At 47.9% G+C, this 25,124-nt stretch overlaps 1 protein-coding gene across 1 annotated transcript; it reads left to right on the top strand.

Annotated features, from left to right (window-relative positions):
• Positions 1–13,979: 13,979 nt before the first annotated feature.
• Fn3krp (fructosamine 3 kinase related protein) lies at positions 13,980–24,271 on the top strand. Its single transcript, XM_008839652.3, has 6 exons — positions 13,980–14,191; positions 17,568–17,719; positions 18,554–18,645; positions 19,883–19,965; positions 22,743–22,865; positions 23,098–24,271. The coding sequence occupies exons 1-6, from the start codon at positions 14,051–14,053 to the stop codon at positions 23,434–23,436; spliced, it is 930 nt and encodes a 309-aa protein (XP_008837874.1). The 5' UTR covers positions 13,980–14,050; the 3' UTR covers positions 23,437–24,271.
• The last annotated feature ends 853 nt before the right edge of the window (positions 24,272–25,124 follow it).

Genomic DNA, 25,124 nt, shown 5'->3' with positions numbered 1-25,124 from the left:
TCCAGATTATTGCAACTGCCATCAGTTGTATGCCAGAAGTAAGTGACTATTGCTGAAGACACGGTGTGCTTTAGTTGCAGGACACAGAGAAATCAAGCTTGACTGAGCTGGCAGCATCTTCCTGCTGATTGGCTGTCACAAGGCTGGAAGGCACTATGTAGACTGTTGGGGGAGAATTGTTGCCAACAGTGCTGCTCAGTTTTGAACTCTAGATACTACACTACCCCCATGACGGGGAAGATGTGCCCACTAGTGAAATAGTGGCATAAGTGTTATGGGTTCAACCAATTGCTTTCCAGTTGGATTTAAGCCAGCTCCACTGGTGAGGACTCATGTTTGGAATAGTAAGCCAGGGCAAAAACCTGTGGCTGGGGAGGTTGTAGGCTTTAATGGGGAAGCTACCATTATTGCTTTGCTGAATGGGTTTTATAAGTCTGTCAAACTGTCTTCTTAACATTGGGGGTTATGTTTATAAATTACTGTTCTGTCAATCTTGGTCATTAAAGAAAGTTTTTTTTGTAGCAAGGGGTGGTTACTGTGAAGACTCTTAACCAGCAGAACAACTGAAAGTGACTGTTGCTGTGGCATTGTGGCCCCAGTTCTTAGCTGTAATGGCAACAAACAATTGAAAATCTATATCATCCCTCTAAAGCTCAGGGAGCTGGTCCCTCCTGGAAAAGAAGAAAGAGGCTCAGAGGATTCATGAAGCTCAAGAAACTTAAAAGACTCAGGAAGTTCATGAAAGGTACAAGATCACAAGGTCCCCTCCCAAGGTTCTCTAAGCAGTAAGAATTGCTGAGGACTGCGGGTCTCTCCCTGCCCTCATGGGTCCTTGGCCACCGCTCCACGAGAACAAAGGGAGCAGACGCGACGGCCAGTGAGCACTGACGGAAGAAAGCCCTTCCGGGGAGGCAGGTTCAGTGATACAAACAGCTTCAGACTCAGTGAAACAGCTCCATTTATTCAGTGGGGGTCAGGGAAAATATAGTGTGGATGCAGCAGCCAATGCTTCAGCTGATAGGTGCTCATAGTATGCTTTATTTACATGTTGCAGTGGACCCTATCATCCTATGGGGCAATGCCTAATTATCATATAGAAAAAACCTGGGGGTAGTTTTTACTCCAGGTAACTATGCCAAAGGTCATGTTTTAAATGAGGCCAAGCATCTATGCTTGGTGGCACCTTGCAGCTAAGTCAGGCAGGAAGCCCCTCCTGAGAAAGGAGCCAACCTTAACAGCAGGGTTCCCCAACAGAGGACAGAGGACACTACTAAGGGGAGCTGCCTGCATGTTGTGCAGAACATGAGTTTTCATGAGTACCATCCATGTTGGTGTCGTCTGTTTAGCAATGCAGCTGTCTTTGAGTTACCCATGCTCCTCCTGCAAGTAACCCCAACAAACTCATTGGTTCTTTAAGTTAGATGTGTGTGGAATAATTTCTTTGGTCTTTTGCTAGTACCTAATATTGAGTGAACAGACATTTGTTTATATCTCCTGAGAAAAGTCATACAACACAGATCTGGGAATGTTCTGGAGCCCCAGTTGGGCCCAGACCTGCCCAAGGAAACCTGTGGCTGTTCACAGGGCACTAAAGGTGTTCGTTGGGCGTTCACTTTGTGGCTTTTTAAAAAAATATTTATTATTTTTATTTTATGTGTATGAGCACATTGCTTACGTGTGTGAGTGAATCCATGTTGTGCAATGCCATGGAGGTCAGAAGAGGGCATCAGATTTCCCTGGGACTGGAGTTAAGGATGGTTCATAGCTGCCATGTGGGTGCTGGGATTCAAACTGGGGTCTTCTGCAAGAACAGCCAGTGTTCTTAACCGCCGAGCCTTCTCTCCAGCCCCTTAGCTAGTGTTTTTAATGCATAGACCCACCTGGTGAGTGTCATGAGTTGTGTTTTGCAGACTTGGAATTTAGTGGGCATAAGAAATGGGGCTGGAGTGGAATCCTATCCTGCTGTAACCACACACTGTAGCAAAGTCACTTAGGCAGCCACTGTCCTCCCTGGGCCTCAGTTAGAAAATTTCTTGAGTGGGACTAGTTTCTTGAAGGAAGTTGAAGAGTAGCTCAGGGAGTGCAGGAAAGCTGCTGGTATTCTGGAAGAGCTCAGTGATACTGGCAGAGGCTAACTGGAGGGCCTGACTGCTGCGCCCCTCATCTTCCAACATGCACATGGTATACTCCAACAGAGTTCTGTTGAAATTTTGGCTATGAGGACATTTAACCCATCACTTAGGAGGCTGGGACAGGTGGATCTTTATAAGTTTGAGGCCAGCCAGGGCTACATGGTGACCCTGTCTTAATAAGTAAATAAAGAACTTTGGGCACCATACATCATACAACAATGGACCATCTCCGGGAGAGATAACATGAAAAGTGCACTACATGCCGCAGGCCACACCACACTGACCACAACGCACGGCTGATGTATTCTGAGTAGGCGCTGTGCCTGGGCTCTATAGCGCGGTCCTGGGCCTGTGAAGAACGAGTAGGAGGCTTGCCACAAAGGGGTCAGGATACCAGAGTCGGCAGAATGAGACTCAGGCTAAGGGCTGAGTTACTTAGGACACTGAGATCTTCATGAGAAAAAGCCAGAGGAATAGATAACCTGAGAGACAGCAATGGTAGGCTAGACCAAAGCAAGTCTGACCAGAGACCAGAAGCCCGGAGAGAGGGTATGTATGCTCAGAGTTTTCAGAAATGTGTAGAAGTGTTGGGTCAGCAATTCTACAGACTTTCAACCAGCTGGGCATGGCTGAGGCAGGAGGACTGTGATGTCAAGGCCAGCCTGGACTACACAGTGAAACTGTGTCTCAGATTGGGGAGATGAGAGAGCAAGAGAGCGAGTGAGAGGGGAGAGAGAGAGAGAGAGAGGAAGGGGAAGGGAGGAGAGAGAGGAAGGGCTGGGTGTGATGGCAGGGTAGCATTTGCCTGTAATCCCAGCGCTCGGGAAGGTGAAGCAAGAAAATTAAGAATTCAATGCCAGGAGCTAGAAAAATGGCTCAGGGGTTAAGAGCACTTACTGCTTTTGCAGAGGACCTGGGTTCGGTTCCCAGCACTCACATGGCAGCCAACAACCACATGTAATCCTAATTCCAGGGGGATCTGATGTCTTCTTCTCATCTCACTTCTGTGGATATCAAATGCACACAGATTCACATAGGCTTACACATGGAGAGATGGCTCAGCAGTTAAGAACACTGGCTGTTCTTGCAAAAGTCCTAGGTTCGAATCTGAGCACCCATATGGCAGCTAACAACTGTCCGTAACTCCAGTTCTAGGGATTCCAACAGACTCTTCTGTCCTCCACAGGCATTGCGTGACACGGGTGCACTTACCTACATGCAGGTAATACACATATATACATAAAATAAAAATAATAAAATATTTTTAAAAAATAAAAAAATAAATATTTTTTAAAAATTAGGTTCTTGGGGGCTGGAGAAATGGTTCAGTGGTTAAGAGCAGCTTGCTGCTAGCCAGGTGTGGTGGTGCACGCCTGTAGTCCCAGCACTTGAGAGGCAGAGGCAGGGGGGTCTCTTGGGTCAAAGACACCCCGGGCTAAATAGGTAGTTTCAGGAAAGCTGGGGGGACAAGGGGAACCCGCTTCCAAAAAAAAAAAAAAAAAAAAAAAAAGAGTGCTTGCTTACTGCTATATCATGAGGACCAGCACTTGGGATTGCTGTAGATTGAAGCCAACATAGTGAGTTCCAGGCCAACGGAGGCTATAGGCCGATCCTATCTCAACAACCCCCTCCCCCCTCAAAAAAAGTTCCTTTGCTTTTGGTATTTTATAATTTACCTGCTTTTTGTCTAAATATGAACATTTTATTTACTTTAGAATGTTTTCATGGATCTGGAGAGATGGCTCAATGACTAAGAGCACTTACTGTTCTTGCAGAGGACCTGGGTTCAGTACCCAGAATCCACATGGAAGCTTACAACTGCCTGAAACTCCCACTCCCTCTTCTGGCTTCTATGGGCAATAAACATACACATGCTTTGCATACACACATACAGGCAAAACACTCATACACACAAAATAAAAAGACAGTCTTAAAGATTTTACTGTTTTTAACTTCTAAAACCTTTTCATCCTTTGTACAATCTGCCTTGATCACCTTCAATGCTTTCTTCTCCCCTGTAGATGTTTACAAGCTGGGCTTGTTTTTGTTTTAATGTGTATGAGTGTTTTGCCAGCATATATGTAAGGGCACCATGTGTGTTCCATGGTGCCTGAGGAGACCAGAAGAGGGCATTGGATCCCCTGGAACTGGAGTTACAGGAAGTTGGAGCCTCCATGTGGGTGCTGGGAATTGAACCTAGGTTCTTTGCAAGAGCAGCAAGTGCTCCTAACCTGAGCCGTCCTTCCAGCCTGGCTTTTCTTGTTTTATGTAGCAGGCACAAATGCCCCATTACACGTGTTGGGGACCCCTGCTGTTTAGGGTAGCAGTCTCCCCATGTCCGGATAGCTGCAAGCCGGCTCCGCGCAAATGGGGAGACTCCCCTTCTCAGCGGGGCGCCTTCTGCTCTCCTCCCTGACTTACTTTTGAAATGCCCGTCACAGATACATGCCCTCTGGCACAGAAACCACCAGGTTTTAATCAGGCATTGTCTGATAGTCTGATAGAAGCCCACTGCTCTATGTAAATGAAGCATTCCAGGAGCACCTATCAGCTAAGGCTTTTCTACTGTCTCCACACTATAAATAATCCTAGTTTTACCCCAATAAAGCTGGAGCTGAATCACTGAGATCTGAGCTGAGTCACTTGTCTGAAGCTGTAACACTAACTCCTGTGATCCAGTCTAGGGGGGGGGGGCTATCCTTCCGACATCGACTCACGAAGACCCTGCTTTCGCCGTTTCTTGCACCTCCCCTCGTGACCTGGTGGCCAACAGGTCTTGAACCCTAGAGGGAGTGCACGGTGGAAATTGAAACGGAACCCTACCGGGCAGCTGACAGCGGTCCTAGAGCCGCCAGCTCAGGTAGCAGAGACCCTCAGCAACGCGGTGCGAAAATCCGCACACCCCAGTGGCTGAGAGCCAGGGACCCAAACAGCGCGGCTGGGTCCTAGAGCCGCCAGCTCCGGTAGCAGAGACCCTCAGCAATGCGGTGCGTAAAATCCGCACACCCCAGTGGCTGAGAGCCAGGGACCCAAACAGCTTGGCCCGCGGGCGCCACGCCCAGCAGCTGGTGCCCCGAGATCCCCGCACGCCCATAACACGCATCTGATAATGCCAGCACCTGGCTTTCTCCATCACCTGCCACTTCTGGTGCCCTCAAGACACCCTAGACTGTGGCTTCCTTGCTGTCTTAGTTGGGTTGGGATGCCATACCACCACTAGACCGAGTGTTCAAACAACAGAAACTTTTCAGTTCTGGAGACTGGATTTCCAAGATCAGGGTGACAGCTGGGTTAGCTTGGTGGGGGCCCTCCTGTCTCTGGTCTGAGGCTAGCTGGTTTCCTGCTATGTCTTCCACTAGCCTTTCCCTGGTATATGTGACAGGGGGGCAGGGGGCTGCTTTCTGGTAGCTCTACTTATGAGGTCACTCATTTTCTTGGATTAGGGTCCCATGTCTATGAGCTCATTTAATCTTTTTGTTTGTTTTTGTTTTTTGAGACAAGGGCTCACTATGTAACCCTGACTGACCTGTAATTTTCCAGGTAGACCAGGCTGGCTTTACAGAGATTCCCCCTGCCTCTGCCTCCCAAGTGCTGTGGTTAAAGGCATGTACCACCGCTCCTGGTGAACTCATTTAATCATAATTACTTCCTTAAAGACATCATCACCAAACCAGCCGCACTGATATCAGTACCTCCATGTATGAATTTTGAGGGAGCAGAAACTTTTAGCCTATAGCTGCTGGGCAAAGCAGTCTCATAAGTGGTTTTCAACACCCAATTGGCCATTTACGAATGGACTCTGGTCTTGAACACTTTCTAGTCAAGAGCTGAAGAGCACTGAGGGATTGTGCAGGTTCATCACCTTGTATGGGAAAATCTGTTGCAAGCCCAAAGTTGATCCCTTTGTTGTGCTTATCCGTGTGTGTCCCTGGCACCTGGCTAAATCTGATGCTGTGTCTGTCCTCTGCAACGTGGGATCAGAGCTATCTTCCTCCAGTGTGAGAGGCGTGTGCATAGGCCGCTGCCCTGCATTTACTGGGAGGAACCTGCTGGCCATTGGAGACCAGCACATGTTCCTGAAGTTTATTTTTCCCTCCGGTTTCCAGGTAGATGAAGTGTTGCTTTATCTAGTGTTTGGCTATGCTGTCTGTCCTTCATGACTCTGATATCAAGCACAAGTGTTTAGTGTCTTCCTCTGGGACTGAGCACCAACACACAATATTCTGTTTAATAACACTCTAAGTTGGGCATGACAGCACACACCTGTAATCTCAGCACTTGGAGGTAGAGGCAGGAGGCTCAGGAGTTCAGTGTCATCCCTGGCTCCATTAGCATGTCAGAGGCTAGCCTGGAATACATGAGGTCCTAGCTCAAAAAATTAAAAGAACTGGTGGGCTTGGTGGAGCACGCCTTTGATTCCAGTACAAGAAAAGACTAAAAAGGGACACTAAAGGGATAAGGGCCACAACCTCTTTTAGGCAAGTCTTTCTCTAGACTCAGATCTGACCCCAACTAGGATTCTGGTGATTTGTGCCTTCTCTAAAGAATATCTCCTGCAACCAGGACAAGCTATTACAAATATACCCCGCCTCCAAGGTATTTACAGGACCTGGAACAACTGTTCCCTTGTGTATAGACTGAGAATAATGACCCCTCCTCCCCAGGTCTGGCAAGTAAGGAAATTCCTGGGGGCAGTCAGCTGTTGTTGCCTACGATTTTCAGATTTGCTAAAGTAGCAAAACCTCCGTAAACCAGTCTTAAAGGGAACCAACCCCTAGAATGGACTGAGACACAATAAGGAACCTTGTTCTCACCCAGACCTTACCTGGCCATTCCACTTGTTTGCGGATGAGGCCCAGGGCATTGCCAAGGGAGTTCTAACCCAAACCTTGGGCCCATGGAAACAGCTTACAGCCTACCTATCTGTAGCCTGAAAAATACTTATTCCTCCGAGAGGTGTAAACCAGCCAGGGGCAGAGCCCGCTGCGGAGAGTGCAATGTGGCCAGAGATCGGAGGAGGAGGTGGAGGAGGAGGTGTGTGGCTGCCTCAGGAAATGGCCAGGGTGTCCTGCAAGCATGGAAGCAAGGTAGGGCATTTACAGACCTGGGGTGAGACAGGCGCAGGTGAAAGCTAACAGAGAGGAAAGGCCGCCATGGGGTCTCTTTGTAAGTTACCCCACGCTCAGTACTATAAACTGAAACTAAAAATGCCTTAAGTTAGTCTGTGAGGCTGGGGCCTTGGAGGGAGCCTCCCAAGAAGGAAAAAGGATAAAAAAATTAGTGGGCCACTATCATGACTAGATTGTGTATCAGCTGGATGGCCAACTTGTAAAGGAAGCTGATAAGTTACCTTGGGGTAGGAACTTCCCTTAGCCACTCCTCACTCAGTTAAAGCCCCCCCCCATGAGAAGTCCAGAAAGATGGATGTCAAATGCCCCAAATGACTCATTACCAGGACCAACTCTGTATAAGGTTTTACAGGACCCCGACCCTCAACCCAGCAAGCCTGCTGCCCGATGAGGACTCAGAGGAACCCCTATATGACTGCACAGAGGAAACTGACCTGATCCAGTCTACTGGACCAGACTTGACTGATGTCCCGCTGCCAGAGGCAAAGGAAGTCCTGTACATGGATGGAAACAGCTTCCAGAATGACATCAGGTGAGCTGGGGCTGCAGTCCAATGGGGAAAAGACAAAGCCATCCCCGTGTAGACCAACAGCTAGTATGCTTTTGCTATCACTCATGAGCATGGGGCACAGTATCAGGGGAGAGGACTCCTTCCAAAAAGACTCCCTCGAGGCACAAGGAGAAAGGGCAGTGGATCTGGCCGCTTGGGACGTGGCCCTTGAAGCAGCGGGGGCCCCTCCGGGTCCTAGTCACATTGCCAGAACCAAGCCTGCCCCACAAGCCTGCCTACATAACAGAGGAAAAAGAAAACATGGACAACACTCCCCAGCTAGACTACCTCACCAAAACCTACCTGTGCCCAGGTAAACTTTAAAAAAAGTGCCCGAGGGAATACGTGCCCATGGCACCACCCCAAGGAACAATGGGAACTGGACTTTACTGAGATTAAACCAACCATCTTCAGGTACCAGTATCTTTTGGTTTTTATAGACACGGTTTCTGGGTGGATGAAAGCTTATCCCACCCAGACTGAGACAGCCTCCATAGTGACAAAAAAACTACTCCAAGAATTAGTTCCTAGGTTTAGATTGCCCATCACCTTGGGATCTGACAAAGGCCTGGCCTTCACAGCCAAGACCTCTCAAAATTTGGTAAATGCATTAAATATTAACTGGAAGTCACACTGTGCCTATGGGCTACAGAGTTCAGGACAGGCAGAAAAAAGAAACAGGACATTAAAAGAGACCCTAACCAAATTGGTTATAACAGGCAAAAGTTGGGCCAACCTCCCTCCCTTTACCGTACCCAGAGCTAGGTACTCCATTCCAGGAAGGATTCCTAATCACTCCCTTCTTAAGTCATTACAGGCTCTGCAATAGGCCCAGAGGGCCATCTATCAGATGGTCCCAGGAGTTGGTCTCCAGTAACCAGTCCACAAGTTCCAGCCCCAGTGACTTGGTCAGGAGAGTCCCAGCTCAGACTCTGGAACCATCCTGGAAGGGCCTGTATCCTGTGATCCTTACTATATTTACAACAGTGAAAGTAGCCGGGATCTCCTCACCAACCCATCACACTCAGTTTAAAAAACAAAACAAAACTACGAAAGAAATGGAAAAATGGACTGTCATTCCAGTCTCCAGCCCTTTAAGACGGACAGGAACTCCCTGATCATTACAACTGTGCTTTGGCTTCTTTTCCTCTCAGGGGAATTGCTCAGGAAAACGGGATGGGAAAGTCCTTGCAATTGTGACTATTGGAGAATAGTCCCAGTTACCCCGACTCAAAACCCTAAAACAGTCCTAAATGTACACCTCTAACCAGTTTGAAGGTCCAGGAGGAGGGGCCTCTACATACTGGTCCACATTGTTCCTTTATATAGGGTAAGAAGACAGGTAGACGCTAACAAAAATGGTGTTACAAAATCACAGAGGCTTAGAGCTCGTCTTTGTAAAACAAGGAGGCCTTTGTATGGCTTTAGGAAAGACCTGCTGCTTCTATGCACATCAGTTGAAATTATCAGAGAAAACAACACTAGGCTGACAATTGTTATCAGTCTTTATTTTCCTGGTCTCCATGGCTTACTACCCTGCTCTCAGCCTTAGCTAGGCCTCTAGTCCTCCTACTCATGGCCCTGACAGTCGGACCTTGTCCAATCAACTACCTGACTAGCTATATTAGACGAGTAAATACAGTAAAAATCATGGTTCTAAGAGAACAATATATTCCCCTAGATGATCCCCAGGATTTGACTCATGCCCATAGAACCAGTGGAGAATGTGATATGACACATTCTTGACCATAGCTACACCATGTTAAAGTTTAGGCTGACTCTAGCTCTGAAATTATCAGGCAGTTGGTCTAGTGTATGGGAGCACACGTCAGCAGGATCCAGATGTCTTGGGAACAGGTCAGCGTGTTCCGGAGTACACCTGCTAATTGTAGATTTATGGCTTCTGTCGGCTATGCTTAGCTTAGTTCTACAAAATAGTAATTGTTGCCTAATAGAATAAAAATTGTTAAGGGGGTTTTGCACCTGTAAGCTTGGGAACTTAAAATTTTCACCCCTGGTTATGGTTTCTCTGTTTAAAAGTTTACCCTAAAGTCCCGGGGCTGCTGGGTATGGTGATGCATGCTTTTAATCCCAGCACTTGGGAGGCAGAGGCAGGTGGATCTTAGTGAGTTCGAGGCCAGCCTGCTCTACATAGTAAGTTTCAGGCTACCCAGATAGTGAGACCCTGCTTCAAACAAAACAAAACACTCGCCAAAAAGGAAGGCTCGGGCACACACTTGGGTTCTGACTCCCTTGTGTGGTAGCCCTGGCCAGCAACGACTTTCATTCAGCAAAACTTTGTCTGAGTGGTCTTCTCTGGTGAAGCACCACACTACTATTGTTTTGGGTTTTGGGTTATTTATTTATTTATTTTTTGAGACATGTTCCTGCTCTGTGGCTTGAATTGGCCTTCAGGTCAATGCAATCCTCCCAAGTACTGCAATTACAGGAGTGTACCACCATGCCCAGCTGCCCTACCACTTTTGATTCTGGGATGTCCAATATCTTGAAGAATGTAAAGGATTTCCACAATGGTTGAGGGAGGATGTACCACTGCTCAGGAGAGGGCTTGTGTTTGATTTTATCAATCCCTACATTCTTTATTTGCTAAAATTAAAACTTGAGTTTAAAAGAATCTGCCAGGTGTGGTGACTCACAAAGGCAGATCTCTCTGTGTTCAAGGCCAAGCTGATCTATATAGTGAGTTTGAGGCCAGCCAGGGCTACATGGTGAGACCCTGTCTCAAAACAACAAACCCCAAGTAATACGAATTTGGGTTGAAAAATCTACCTCAGAGCAGACTACGAGAAAAGGGCCTCCAATACCACCATCACTTTGCTCAGGGTCAAGGTGGTTCATATTCAGACTGACCTGCACTTTACCTTCTTGCTGAGCACGTAGCCCTTTGGGGGCCCAGACGTACGGAATGTTGCTTGTCTATTCCAGTCCAGTCCTGTACTGTTACTTAAGCCCTACCCCTTTGATTAAACAACAAAATGGCTCTTCTCAAGGCAAAAGGCAGTTACTTTTTATTTTGTTTTTATGTATTGAGTATATTGTCTGCATGTATGTAAGTGCACCTGTGTTGTGCAGTGCCCACAGAGGCCAGAAGAGTGCATTGGATCCCCTGGCACTGCAGTTACAGATGACTGTTAGCTGCCAGGTAGGTGCTGGTTACAGAACCTTTGTCCTCTACAAAAACAGCCAGAGCTCTTGACTGCTGAGCCATCTCTCTAGCCTCTACTTTAGCACATTCTTATTCAAACCCCACAACATAGCTGGCATGGCCTATCATTCTAAGACTGGGAAGCAATGCGGAATACAGTGGTTAATTGCGTCAACTTGACTGGGTCATGATGCTCAGATATTTGGTCAAACATGGGATGGTAGCTGACACCTATAATTCCAGTACTCTGGGAGGTTGAGGCAGGAAGATTATCTTCAGTCTGATGACAACATGTACTGGAACTCACAGTGAGTTCCAGGCCAGTCTGGGTCACAGTGAGGCCCTCTGGGACACATCCTGTATCTCATAAAACCAATGCTCCCACCCACTCCACCACTCAAACAACAAAAACATATTCTGGATAGTTCTGCATATGTATTTTTTGCATGCAATTAACATTTAAGCTGGTTACGCTGGGCATGGTGGTGCACACCCTTAAGCCCAGCACTTGGGAGGTGGAGGTGGACAGCAGATCTCTGTGAGCTCAAGGCCAACCTGATCTACACTGTGAGTTCCTGGCTAGCTGGGGCTACAGGGAAACCCTGTCTCAAAAACAAACAGGGGCTGGAGAGATGGCCTAGCAGTTAAGAGCATTGACTGCTCTTGCAGAAGACCCAGGTTCAATTCCCAGCACCTACATGATGGTTAACAGCCATCCTTAACTCCAGTTCCAGGGGATCCAATGCCTTCTTCTAATCTCTGGGGACATGGGTGCATGACACAGGTGCACATACATGCAATACACTCATACACATAAAATAAAAATAATAAAATATTGAAAACAAACCCTGAACATTGAGCTGGTGGACAGGGAGCATTCACATTTCCCTATACAATGTAGCAGTCTTCATAAAGTATCTGAACAAACTGACCACTAAGAATAAGGAACTTTGCAGGGAGAGAGCGCCTTGGTTAGGACCGCGACTCTTTTCCTCTCCAGCCTGTCACCCATCCTTCTGATTTCAGGTTTGCACAGTTTCTTAAAATAAGTCTCTTTCTTTAAAATTTTTATGACATTTGTGTATGTCACCACAGGGTTATGGAAAAATTCTTCAAATAGCAGAGGCCAAGCACACACTCAGGAGAGAGTTGGAAAGCTCTTTATTCCTTATGCATACATGAGGACCCCAGTAAGTAACAGGTGGCTATTAGATTCTGAGCCCTGATCTGTAGTACAGATGAGGTGCTAATCATTTTATGATTATGATTAGCACCTAGACTATGTTTCTTTTCATGATGAGTCATGTTATCTCAGGAAAGTTCCTTCCTGAGTTCACTCACCAAAGTGGTTTTTAAAGTAGATAATCCAAGTGTGGGTCAGGACATCTGCCATCTTTTGTTGTACTGGGTTAGGCTAACTGGGCTGGAACCTGGTTAATGGTCATTTCAGTTTACAAAATCAGATATCATCAGCAGAAGTTTAGATTTCTTTTAAAAAATATTTTATTATTTTAATTTTATGTGTATGAATGTATTGTCTGCATGTAGGTGCACCCCTGTCATTCAGAACATATGGAGGTCAGAAGAGGGTGTTGGATCCCCCTGGAACTGGAGTTACATATGGTTGTTAGCTATCATATGAATGCTGGGAATTGAACCCAGGTCCTCTGCAAGAGCAGACAGTACTCTTAACTGCTGAGTCATCTCTCCAGCCCCGAAGTTTAGATTCTGACTGATTTGATCTACACTTTTCTTAGAGTAATTGGACCAGGTGCCTTATTAAACCATTTGGTGAACTTTCCATTCCCTTAGCTTACATCCTTGTCAACAGTCAGACATGGTGAGGGCTAAACATCATAAAGCTTCAAGACATTAGTGCACAGTATTAGGGAAATGCGAAACATCACAGGGCAATAAAACATCTCTCGACTACATTTTAAGGTATCTACTCCGTAAGTAAAACAAAGAAAACTGCAAAATAATCGAAACTTAAAAGATTATATAGAAAGTGATAGACTGTAACCTTTCCTCGGCAAGAGGGCAACTTGGAGCGGGTTCTGTCCTTCACCCATGTGGGTCCCAGGGATAGAACTCAGGTCCTGTGACTTGGCAGCAAGCACCTTTACCTGCTGAGCCATCTCACCGAGTGTGTCTATACACACATCCTATTGGTCTGGTTTAGACGAACGAAACAGAGAACAGGACAGACTGCCCTCAAGATGGCCAGGACGCACCCTAATCTCTTAACCACCAGCCAAACCAGACCCAAGGACAGCCGCACGCGCGCACAGCCGGAGAAGGGATCTCTCAGCTGTCACCCGCCCACCGCCGTCCACAACCGAGCCCTGCCGCGCCCTCCGCGGAGCCCGAGCCGCCCTACTGCGTCTCCCGGACGGTTCTCCTCCAGGTCCCGATGGGACAGCCCCGAACCTCCAGAGGACTGCCACCTTCCCCCGCCGCGGGTTACAACTCGGAGGGCGGAGACGCCTAGGCCTCCAGGCCCCTCCCCTTCACGCGAGGCCACGCCCCCACCCAATCCCCGTGAGTCTGTCAGCGTCCTATCCGATAGGCCACGCCCCTCAGAGCGTCATCCTTCCCCTCACCCAATCTCCGCCTGCTTGTCAGCTTCCAATCGGCTAGGCCCAGCCCAGCCATTCCCAATCCCCGCCTGCTTGTCAGCTTCCAATCGGCTAGGCCCAGCCCAGCCAGTGTCGCCCGCCCCACCCCACCAGGTGACTCGCCGATCGCCCTGCCTCTCACTCAATCCACGCGCCCAATTGGACAGGCCCCGCCCCTTAGGGTGTCGCTCCACCCCCTCACCCAATCCCGGAGCGGTCGAAAGCTCCGGGCCGTCTAGGTCCCGCCCCTCCAGCGGACTGGGCTGTCAATCCCCGTGCAGATCCGCCTCTTCCACCTCTGGAGTTAGTCAAGCAATCCTCGAGCTGGGGTTCCCGAGGTCCCGCCCCTTCCTTCCTGCCACCCAATCGCCCCACGGGCCTCCGTCTGCCCCGCCCCTCCGGCGTCGCCCGCAGAGGCTTCAGGCCTGAGGCGGGTTTTCAGTCCCACCGGGAAGATGGAATCACTGCTGAGGCGGGAGCTGGGCTGTCGCTCTGTCCGGGCCACGGGTCACTCCGGAGGCGGATGCATTAGCCAGGGCCAGAGCTACGACACGGACGCGGGGCGCGTGTTCGTGAAGGTGAACCCCAAGGCCGAGGTAGGGCCGCCGGCGCGGCGGGACACACTGGGGTCAGGCTCCATCCTCCTCCCGCCTCCCGGGCTCCGGAGCTTCATCTGCGATCCTGGGCGGGTCGGTGCCCTGGCCCCGGGTACGGGTGGGCAGTCCTGGGGGCCGGGTCTTCAGGATCCGGGTGGGCAATCCTGGGGGCCGGGTCTTCAGGATCCGGGTGGGCAGTCCTGGGGGCCAGGTCTTCAGGATCCGGGTGGGCAGCTCCGGGGACGAGGTCTTCAGGATCCGGGTGGGCAGTCCTGGGGGCCGGGTCTTCAGGATCCGGGTGGGCAGCTCTGGGGGCCGGGCCTTTAGGATCCGGGTGGGCAGTCCTGGGGGCCGGGTCTTCAGGATCCGGGTGGGCAGCTCTGGGGGCCGGATTTCTGTTGCTTTCTTCTCATAGTCCATCTTTTCTTTAAAAGTGTCTATTTTTATTTTATGTGTATGAGTGTATTGCCTACATGTATGTCAGTGAACCGATGTTGTGCGAGGTCAGTTGTTAACCGCCATGTGGGTGCTGGGAATAGATCCCGAGTCCTCTGTGGGAGCAGCCAGTGCCCTTAACTGCTGAGCCACTTCTCCAGCCCCTCACAGTCCATCTTTTGGATCTTTTCCGAGATCTTTTGTTGCACATTCCAACTGATGCTTAGCCTATTCATGAGTAGCCACTTGTTTAACTTAAAAATTTGAGGCCACACAGCAGTAAATTGTTTCTGTGAAGATGTTATGGGAGTATTCTTGGAACAGCTAAGAGATCAATATCCAGGAAAGAGTTGGAAAGCTTGATTACTCTCTTCTGATACATGAGGTCCCAGAATCAGCAACTAAGGCTTTTAGACTTTCTGGGCCTGGAACAGAAGTATAGATGGGGATTGCGTGGACATTTTTACATCATCATCTTATGGCTGGCCCCTGGGCTATGTTATCTCAGGAGAGTTCCTTCCTGAGTTCATGCTGTCATCATAGCTTACAAAGTAGATCTCCCAGGCATGGGCTCTGCTGTCTTTTGGTCCATAGCTGGGCCAGGATACCTTGGCTAGGAATTGGTCAAACAGTCAATATAGTTTACAAAAATAGATATCACCAGCAGAAGTTTAGATAGTTTAGATAACTTTTCTTGGACTAATTGGACAGGTCCCTCATTAAACCATTTGGTGAACTTTCCATTCTCTTAGTTTTACATCTTTATCAACAGCCAGACATAGTGAGTGGAAAACACCCCAAAGCTTCAAGTTACTAGAGTAACAAAACATCTCAGAGTAGTGAAAACATCGCAGAGATTAAAACAGTAAAATATCCCAGGGTTACATTTCAAGGTATCTACCTAGTAAGTAAATCAAAGGAAGCGTCAAAATAGTCTAAGCCTAGAAGAAGATTATACATGAATACAGAAAGTTATAAGAATATAGCTTTGGTGTGGTGTCGCACACCTTTAATCCTAGCATGCAGAGGCAGGTGGATCTCTGTGAGTTCAAGGCCAGCCTGGTCTGCATAGTGAGTTCCAGGACAGCTGGGGCTACAGGGAGATCCTGTCTCAGAAAGACAAAAAAAAAAGAATATGATGTCTCCTTATCGAAGGTGACTTCACCAACCCTCTTTATGCCTCTCCTGCATTTCCCACAATTCTTAATGTAGTATCTGTTCCCAGTACCTTTTGCAGAAGTTTAGCCAGGGTTCTGCTGCTTCTGCACATTCTAAAGAGAGCGCTATGAGGTTCTGTCTTATCTCCCCTCTCAGCAACCATGGCCCTCTCTGGGAGTAAGGATAATGTTTATAAAGTATTTAGAACGGACTTTGTGCTGATATCTTGACTGTTGATCTGGGTGGTTGTTATGCTGCAAGAATTCACTGAGTTGGAAGCTGATAAGTTGTGCACTTTTCTGCATGTACTTTAGTGAGAGTTTCCCTGTAAAGGGGAGTATTTTAAGGGGTAGGAATTACCTACTATAGAAAGTTAGAGAAGATTTCTTTGCTGTTATGTTGAAATCTGAAGGATGACTGAGTTGTTTGTTGAAACATGGGGAGTAGATGGTACTAGATGTGTAATGTGTGACTTTGAGGCTGCAGGGACAGGAGATCTTTGAGGAATTAAAGGATGGAAGGAATACAGGACAGTGTGTGTGTGTGTGTGTGTGTGTGTGTGTACGCTCATGTGTGTAGGGTGGAGCCAGGACAGTAGCCCTAGATGAGCAGGACAGGAGCAAGGCCATCATTGTACAGGAAACAGGAAGGGTTGCAGGTTCAGGTATATGCAGGGTCAGATCCCATTCCAGAGGGAACACTGCATGCAGTATGTGGGCAGGAGAGTCTTGATGGAGGATAGTCACTGTAGCCAGGGAACTGGGATGGAAGTGGTGGTTGAGATGAAGTGGTTTCTAGTACCAGGCAGGAGGTGGAGGAAGCATAGAACTAGTTTCATGGCAGATGCAGATAGATGGCTCCCTGCTTCTGAGGTACAGCAGCCTTCATTCGAGGTCTCTGAGAGCATGGAGGGAGAACCTGTATCACAGCCCAGCTCTGTGGGGGAACCTGTATCATGGTCCAGCTCTGTGGGAAAACCTGTACCACAGTTCAGCTCTGTGGGGGAACCTGTACCACAGTATAGCTCTGTGGGAGAACCTGTACCAGGGTTCAGCTCTGTGGGAGAACCTGTATCACAGCCCAGTTCTGTGGGAGAACCTGTATCACACAGTGCAGCTCTGTGGGAGAACCTGTATCACAGTCAAATTCTGTGGGAGAACCTGTATCACAGTCCAGCTCTGTGGGAGAACCTGTACCACAGTCCAGCTCTGTGGGAGAACCTGTACCACAGTCCAGCTCTGTGGGGGAACCTGTACCACAGTCCAGCTCTGTGGGGGAACCTGTATCACAGTCCAGCTCTGTGGGAGAACCTGTACCACAGTCCAGCTCTGTGGGAGAACCTGTACCACAGTCTAGCTCTGTGGGGGAACCTGTCCCAGGGTCCAGCTCTGTGGGAGAACCTGTATCACAGTCCAGCTCTGTGGGGGAACCTGTATCACAGTCCAGTTCTGTGGGAGAACCTGTATCACAGCCCAGCTCTGTGGGCAACACTTAGGGAAATATGGGGAGCCTTTGAATTCAGCCACAGCATGGAAATGTGGTCCAACACAGGACCATAGCTTTTGTATGCCTGTGTGACTTCCGTACTCATAGCCTGCTCTTCTGACAAGTAGCCTGGGGGTGTGTGTGTGAAAAACTGTCCATGTTTGTTGAGTCCCCAGTGTAGCATAACTGTGGTTTGAAATTGTATTGCCAGAAGAAAACATGTCTAAGTAGTCTTTTTCCCCAGTGACCTTGGTGTCCTCTTCCTCTCCCTCCTCTTCCTCCATCATTTCACTGACAGGCCAGAAGAATGTTTGAAGGTGAGATGGCAAGTCTAGCTGCCATTCTGAAGACAGGCACAGTAAAAGTGCCCAAGCCCATCAAGGTTCTTGACGCCCCCGGAGGCGGGAGCATGCTAGTGATGGAGCATTTGGACATGCGGTATCTGAGCAGGTCTGTCTGCACACCCTCCCTTCTGCTTAAAAGCAAAGGCTTTAATTTTCCACTGTGCAGTTCTTTCATTCTGGAATCTTGTCCTTGGAGGCATGATTTTGAGCTGTGTATAAGGAGCCCGTGCCTGCATACAAGACGACTCTGCAAAATGAGTGGCATGTGCTTTCTGCCAGCTAATAGCCAGAGAGAGGACTTGCTCAAAGAGGTGATCACAAAGGACCCAATTACAAAGTCCAGTGAGGCCAAGAAAGGAGTCAAATAAAGGGGACCTCTTGTTTTGTTTCTTGAGATGGGGTTTCCCCATAATGCTGCCCCCATGGCTTGAAATTCACTGTGTAGACCAGGCTGGCCTCAATCTCTCAGAGATCTTCCTGCCACTACCTCCCAAGTGCTGGGATTAAAGACGTGTACCTCCATGCCCAGCTCTTTTTTTTTTTTTTTTTTCTTTTTGAGACAGGGGCTCCCTGTAGCCCCAGCTGTCCTGAACTCACTATGTAGACCAGGCTGGCCTTGAACTCACAGAGATCCGCCTGCCTCTGCCTCCCACGTGCTGGGATTATAGGTGTGTGCCACCATGCCCAGCTCATTTGTTTTTTTTTTTTTGAGACAGGGTCTCATATAGCTAAAACTAGCCTTGAACTCCTTGATCCTCCTGCCTCCACCTCCCAGGTGCTAGGGTTACTGTTGTGTGCCAACACACCTGGTTTTCCTTTTTGTTTCAATAGAATGGACTTTCTGTGGTCAGAATGTTTGGCTTGCTTTGTGTGCCTGGGGACCTTTCAGGTGGATTTGCCATTAGTGTGTCATCCAGTTAGTTGTCGCCTTTGGTTTCAGTCATGCTGCCAAGCTCGGAGCCCAGCTTGCAGATCTACACCTGGAGAACAAGAAGCTTGGGGAGATCCTCCTGAAGGAGGCTGGCACAGTGGGTAAGGGGCTGCTTAGAGGGAGGATGGGGTAATGCTGCAGCCTGTGTTGGTGCCAAAGCCAGCAAGGGTCACCCCAAGGCTACATGTTCACAGTGCAGTGAGCACTGTGTTGCTGCACAATGTCTCCTAGACCAACTGAAGAACAGAAAATGTCTCTGGACTTGAAAATCCTGCAGTGTTATGGTTGCTTTGCTTCTTCCTCTCCCGAAGAGAGATTTTTAGATTTCTATACAAAGTGAGCCCTTGGGACTAGAGAGGTGACTCAGTGGTTGAGAGCCCTTGCTGGTCTTCCAGAGGACTCAGGTTCAGTTCCCAACATCCAGGTCAAGCAGCTCACAACTGCCTGTAATTCCAGCTCCAAGGAAATCCTGTACCCTCCTTTGGCCTCCACAGGTGCTACACTCATGTTCACATCCCCCACCCCACAGATACACATAAATAAAAAATCTAAAACAAAACAAACAAGTGACCCTTTCAACACATTGTCTTGCCCCCAAGTACACATCATTCTTGAGGCTCAGAATGACAGCCCTCATGCCTGACCTATGTAGAACTTAGTGTGGTGTTAGCATTGAGGGAGTTTTCTGACATTTTCAGTCTCTGGCAGTTGATACTATGTACAGCCCACTGCTGACTCTGCTAGACAGATTGGCTGACAGTCAGGAAGCAGGTAATCCAGAATCTACTGTGTAAAGGGTCTGCTGATGGGTCCCAGCCTGCCCGCCGTCCTCCGAGGGTCTACTGGCGAGCCCTGTCAAGTTGGCTTTCCTATTGCTTCCAAGCTGCCTGGAGTTCAGTCAGTTGGGATTTTCTCGAGTTTGGGGAGACACATAGGGTTGAGACCATTTCAGAGTATAATAGTTCATCTGTCAAAAATGCTATTACATTGCCCACTGAGAAATACCCCTTCCTGATGGCCTATGGGGTAGGTGTTTTCCTCTGTAAAGAACTTCACATTTTATTTTTTGACAGTGTTCTCTGCCCTTCTGTGTCCGTGTATCCTCTGATACTGCTTCTTGGATAGCCAGTGTCCTTGGCTACTAAATCTGCTGAAATAGTCACTGTTCTGAGTGGCCTGAGGGTTAGAAAGGACTAGGGCCCTTGCTTGTGTCTGGGTGAGGACACGAGGTAGTGAGGATACGCTGACTGCAAGACAAAGGCTCTGAGCATCAACAGTGGGCCTCTTGGAACAAGGGGATGAGCTAGTTACTTTACTGTTTTTCCTTTTGTATGCAAGGGAGAGGAGGTGGGCAGGCAGAGCGGCATTTTGTGGACCAGTTTGGGTTTGATGTGGTGACATGCTGTGGATACCTCCCCCAGGTAAGTGGCTCCACACCTTCTTCCTTTTCTGTGAGAGTCTTTCAGTCTTATGACTCCTTTTTTTGTTTGTTTGTTTTTTTGAGACAGGATCTCCCTGTAGCCCTAGCTGTCCTGGAACTCACTATGTAGACCAGGCTGGCCTTGAACTCAGAGATCCGCCTGCCTCTGCCTCTGCCTCCCAAGTGCTGGGATCAAAGGTGTGGCCACCACGCCCGGCTTCAGTCTTAGTATTCTAGTTTCCCTGATAATTTTTAAGAAGTTGACACAGGGCTGGAGAGATGACTCAGCAGTTAAGAACACTGGTTGTTCTTGCAGAGGACCTGGGTTCGAATCCCAGCACCCACATGGCACCTAACAACTGTCCGTAACTCCAGTTTCAGGGGATCCGACAGCCTCTTCTGTCCTCCATAGGCTTTGTACAACACGGGTGCACTTACCTACACGCAGGCAATACACGCATACACATAAAATAAAAATAATAAAATAAAAATTAAAAACATATCTGATAAGTCAGATTCAAAGGTCATATCTAGTTCCTTAAAATATTTCAGTTGTCCAGAAAATGGATGGCTTGGTTTCTTGGCAAATTGGGTATGAACATAGTTCTGTTTAAAGGGGAGTTCTTCAAACATAATTTCTGTTAAATAAGTTTTCCTGGTATTGTGCAGTGTTTAGCTCATTAACTCTCAAGTTGAACCGCCTGGTTCATACACATAAAATAAAAATAATAAATATTTTTTAAAAAAAAGTTAACACAAGGTATACTAACCCTACATGTTAGATAAAGATAGAGAAATAGACCAAAGGAACAGCAGTTTAGAAAATTTATGTGTTTTTTTATTTATTTATTTTATTTTTATTTTTTGTCTTTTTGAGCAGTCTCCCTGCAACCCCAGCTGGCCTGGAACTCACTATGTAGACCAGGTTGGCCTTGAACTCAGAGATCCGCCTGCCTCTGCCTCCCGAGTGCTGGGATTAAAGGCGTGCACCACCATGCCCAGCTTATTATTTATTTTTAAAATATTTATTTTTATTTTAGATGTATGAGTGTTTTTTCTCACATGTATGTATGTGTATCATGTGCATGCCTAGTGCCCACAGAAAGTGTTGGATCCCTTGGAGCTGGAGTGGTTGTGGGTGTTGGGAACTGAACTCTGGTCCTCTACAAGAGCAGCAAGTGCTCTTAACCACTGAGCCATCTCTCCAGCTCCATATACATCATCAGCCTTCCACATACATTTGCATTTATGAATTTAACCAATGAATTGAAAATTTTCAGAACAAAATTGTGTCAACCCTGACCCCAGATAGACTTTTCCCCATCATTCCATCAACAGTACAGCATGACAACTATTTATATAGTATTTATATTGTATTCGATATTATGTAGAGCCTGGAGATGATTTAAGTGTGGCAGGAGGTGTGTGTGTAGGTTTCATGGAGAGTCTGCACTGCTTTATATAAGGACTTGACCATCTGAGGACTTTCCTGAGGGCAGAAGTCTTGGATCTCCTTCCATGTGGATACCAAGGAACTCTTGAAGACAGCACAATGACAGGGCATTGTCTCTGTCAGGTTTATGGTGTTAAAGTCTGTTCACCTGGAGTTTTTGCCTTGGGAGTTCTGCCTGGTGCCCAGCAAATAAGTAGACAGGACGACCATTGTAGTGATTAGCTGGAATTGTCGACCTGTCAGTTGACCTGGAAAGAGAGTGTCAATGAGGAATTACCTAGATTGGTTTGGCCTGTGGGCATGCCTAGACAGGATTTCTTAGTTGGGTTAATTGAAGTGGGAAGACCTGCCCTGACTGTAGGTGGCACCATTCCCTGGGTTTGGGTCCTGGCCTGTGTAAGAGTGGAGGTGGTGGGCTGAGTAGTGAGCCTGCATGCTTTCATCTCTGCTCTCAGTGGAGGGTGTGACTCGATGCTCCAACTCCTTGCCTTGACTTCCTAGAATGGTGGGCTGTCACCTGGAAATGTAAGCCAAAACCCAAAGCACCCTCTCCCCCAAGTTGCTATAATATGTGTCATAGTAACAGAGGGAAGCAGGCAGCAGCCTTAGCCAGGAGGGTTAGTGGGGAATGCAGAAACCTCCGGGGTTTCCTGGTGGGCACAGGGACCACAGATTTGGAAGTGTTGTATGAGGTTGTCTGAAAATCTCCCTTGAGGCCTTGAGTGGTGCTTTCCTTTTTAAATTTTTATTTTTATTTTATGTGTATGGCTATTTTGTCTGCATGTGTAAAGTGTATCACATGCATGCAGTGACTGTGAAGGCCAGAAGGGGGCGTCGGATCCCCTGGACCTGGAGTTACGGACAGTTGTCAGCTGCCACGTGGGTGCTGGGAGCTGAACCCAGGTCTTCTGCAAGAGCAATCAGTGCTCTTAACTGCTGAGCCATCTCTGCAGCCCCCTTGGGACTTTTTTTTGAATGAGATTTCACATGACTTTTCTTGTTAGGATTCTAGACAGGTTCAGTTGTGGCTGGGCAGGTGGTTAGAAATGAGCCAAGGGATCAGGAAGGACAGTGAGCTCTGCTGTGTTCCTGAGTTTTCTAATTAGAATGTCTGGTGTTATTCAGGAAGCTTGGCTTCCCACTAGGCAAGGTTTGTTCAATTCTCCATGCTGCCTGGTCATTCCTCATTCTCAGCCTCTGTGGCTACTACTGCCCTCCTCAGGCTTCCTACAGCCTTTCTACTTTGGGACTTCTGGGTATTGGAGCCTCCTTCAGTTCTGGCATTCTGATGAGCTCTGCTCTCTCCTGTGCTGTCACCTGTGCAGGTGAATGACTGGCAGAAGGACTGGGTCACGTTCTATGCCAGGCAGCGCATTCAGCCCCAGATGGACATGGTGGAGAAGGAGTCTGGGGACAGGGAAGCTCTTGAGCTGTGGTCTGCTCTACAGGTGAGCAGGGCCAACAACATGCCCCACTGAGTACTGATGAGGGGAGGCACCAAGGTGGGAGGGGTCATCTGAGTCTATTCTAGTCAGGAAGAGATACTTGCCCATGCTGCATCTGCCCCACCTGAGCCAAGCACAAATGAGTGCCTGTGCAGATATGCAGGGCAACTCAGGAAAACATCTATGTCCCCAAAAGCACTGACCACTTTCCTCAGGCTCCATTTCTTCTCTGCAGCTGAAGATTCCTGACCTGTTCCGTGATCTGGAAATTGTGCCTTCTCTCCTCCATGGAGACCTCTGGGGAGGGAATGTAGCGGAAGATTCCTCCGGGCCCATCATTTTCGACCCAGCTTCCTTCTATGGCCACTCAGAGTATGAGCTGGCTATAGCTGGCATGTTTGGGGGCTTCAGTGGCTCCTTTTACTCTGCCTACCACAGCAAAATTCCCAAAGCCCCTGGATTTGAGAAGCGCCTGCAGTTGTATCAGCTCTTTCACTACCTGAACCACTGGAATCATTTTGGATCAGGATACAGAGGATCCTCTCTAAACATCATGAGGAATCTCAGCAAATGAGCTGGCTTCACACCAGAGGGCTGAGTATCTGAAGATTGTGCTAGGCTTCAAGGTCAGGTGCCCAGATTCCAACCAGTCTGGCTAGGAACCTTACATCTTTCCACAGTCCCTTTCCTCATTAATTCTTCCCAGTTACTCCATGGATGAATTTGCCTAAGATCCCTGAGTGACTTATTTCCAAGCCTGATAAGAGTGTGGGTTAGCTCAGAGGAAAGGTCCTGTGGTCCCAAAGTTGTGTACGTTGTAAGACTTCCTGGCTGGATTAGGCCAGCCACACTGTAATACAAACAGATCTGTGAAGTATAGGGATAGTGAGCCATACGCCGCTCCAAAGGTAGAGATGTGAGCGACTGGGTGTGTGGAGGGCGTCCAGTGTGCAAGGAAGTGGCCAGTGCCACCATCTCCTCCTGATCTGCACCAGGAACATCTCTGAGCTGTTGACAGTGATACTTTATGATGGTACAACTTGATCTGGATATGGAGTCATCTTACTAGAAGCTTCGAGTAATGACCAGTTCTAAAGTCAACTACATTCCCTTTTTTTGTGCAACACCTCTGAACCCTGTTCCAAGCTGAGCTGGTCAGGAGATTGATTTGGGGACTGACCAAGCTACCAGACTTAGGGTAAATTGGCTCTTTAGGAGCCTTGAGTTACTCCTGTTACCCCAACTTTGTGCTTTTTTCTAAGGTTGCCATTCCTTTGCAGCTTATGAACATCAGACTAATATTTTTTCTGTCTTCCAACATTGTAGAAATGAGAAATTTCATGAATGGTATTGTTGCTAATAAATGTTTCTGCCTAAGAATTTGAATAAAATTTCAGCTGTTCCAATGATGCCTCAGTCTGGTATATTCTAACATTTATATACTCAGCATTTACCTTAGCTCTTTGTCAGGAGCCACTGTAATGCATGTGTTGCTAAAACTCCTTCTCTGGGGGAGTTATAAACGACTTCCACCCCCGCTCCTTCCAAGGTCCCAATGACAAACTGAGGTAGGATTCCACTGAATTCCATTCACCCTGGGGAACCAATGAGATTATTGTACTTAGTTACAGAGCCCGGGTGAGGGGGTGATACTCAGGTGATGGTCCTGTCACTCTCCCTGCCCTTCCTGTGCAAGATTGTCAACAGGCAATAGCCCAGCTGTGATCATCTTTAGCAAGCAGGCACAGCTTAGCTCAGGAAGATGGCGTCTGCCTGACTCAGGACAGCCCTGTATACTTTGTAATAAGCTATGACAACAGGTACAGCTGTCATTTCTTTCTCTTTTGAGACAGGGTCTCATGTAGCTTGGGCTGGCCTTGAACTCCTGATCCTCCTCTGCTCTCTTTGCTTCCCCTCTGGTTTGCCCTTTGTGTTATCTTTCTAAGATACATCATTTTTTTTACAGTTTGTCATTCACACACCATAAAATGGGCTCTTGACTTTTTTTTTTTTTTTTGGTCTTTTTGAGACAGGGTCTCCCTGTAGCTCCAGCTGTCCTGGAACTCACTATGTAGACAAGGCTGGCCTTGAACTCACAGAGATCTGTCTGCCTCTGCCTCCCGAGTGCTGGGATCAAAGGCGTGGCTGACTCTGATATTTTAAGAGATTCAGTATCTCAGCTGTCTTGCCTCTGAATTGCCAATGGCTCTTGTTAGCCCCCAGATAAACTTCTTCCTATCCGATGTCCCCTGTTCTCACAGC

This window comes from Nannospalax galili, unplaced genomic scaffold (genome assembly GCF_000622305.1).
Source record: "Nannospalax galili isolate Female #2095 unplaced genomic scaffold, S.galili_v1.0 scaffold679, whole genome shotgun sequence".
Lineage (NCBI taxonomy): Eukaryota > Metazoa > Chordata > Mammalia > Rodentia > Spalacidae > Nannospalax > Nannospalax galili.
The sequence above is the reverse complement of the archived record's forward strand: the minus strand, read 5'-3'. Positions and strand labels throughout refer to the sequence as shown.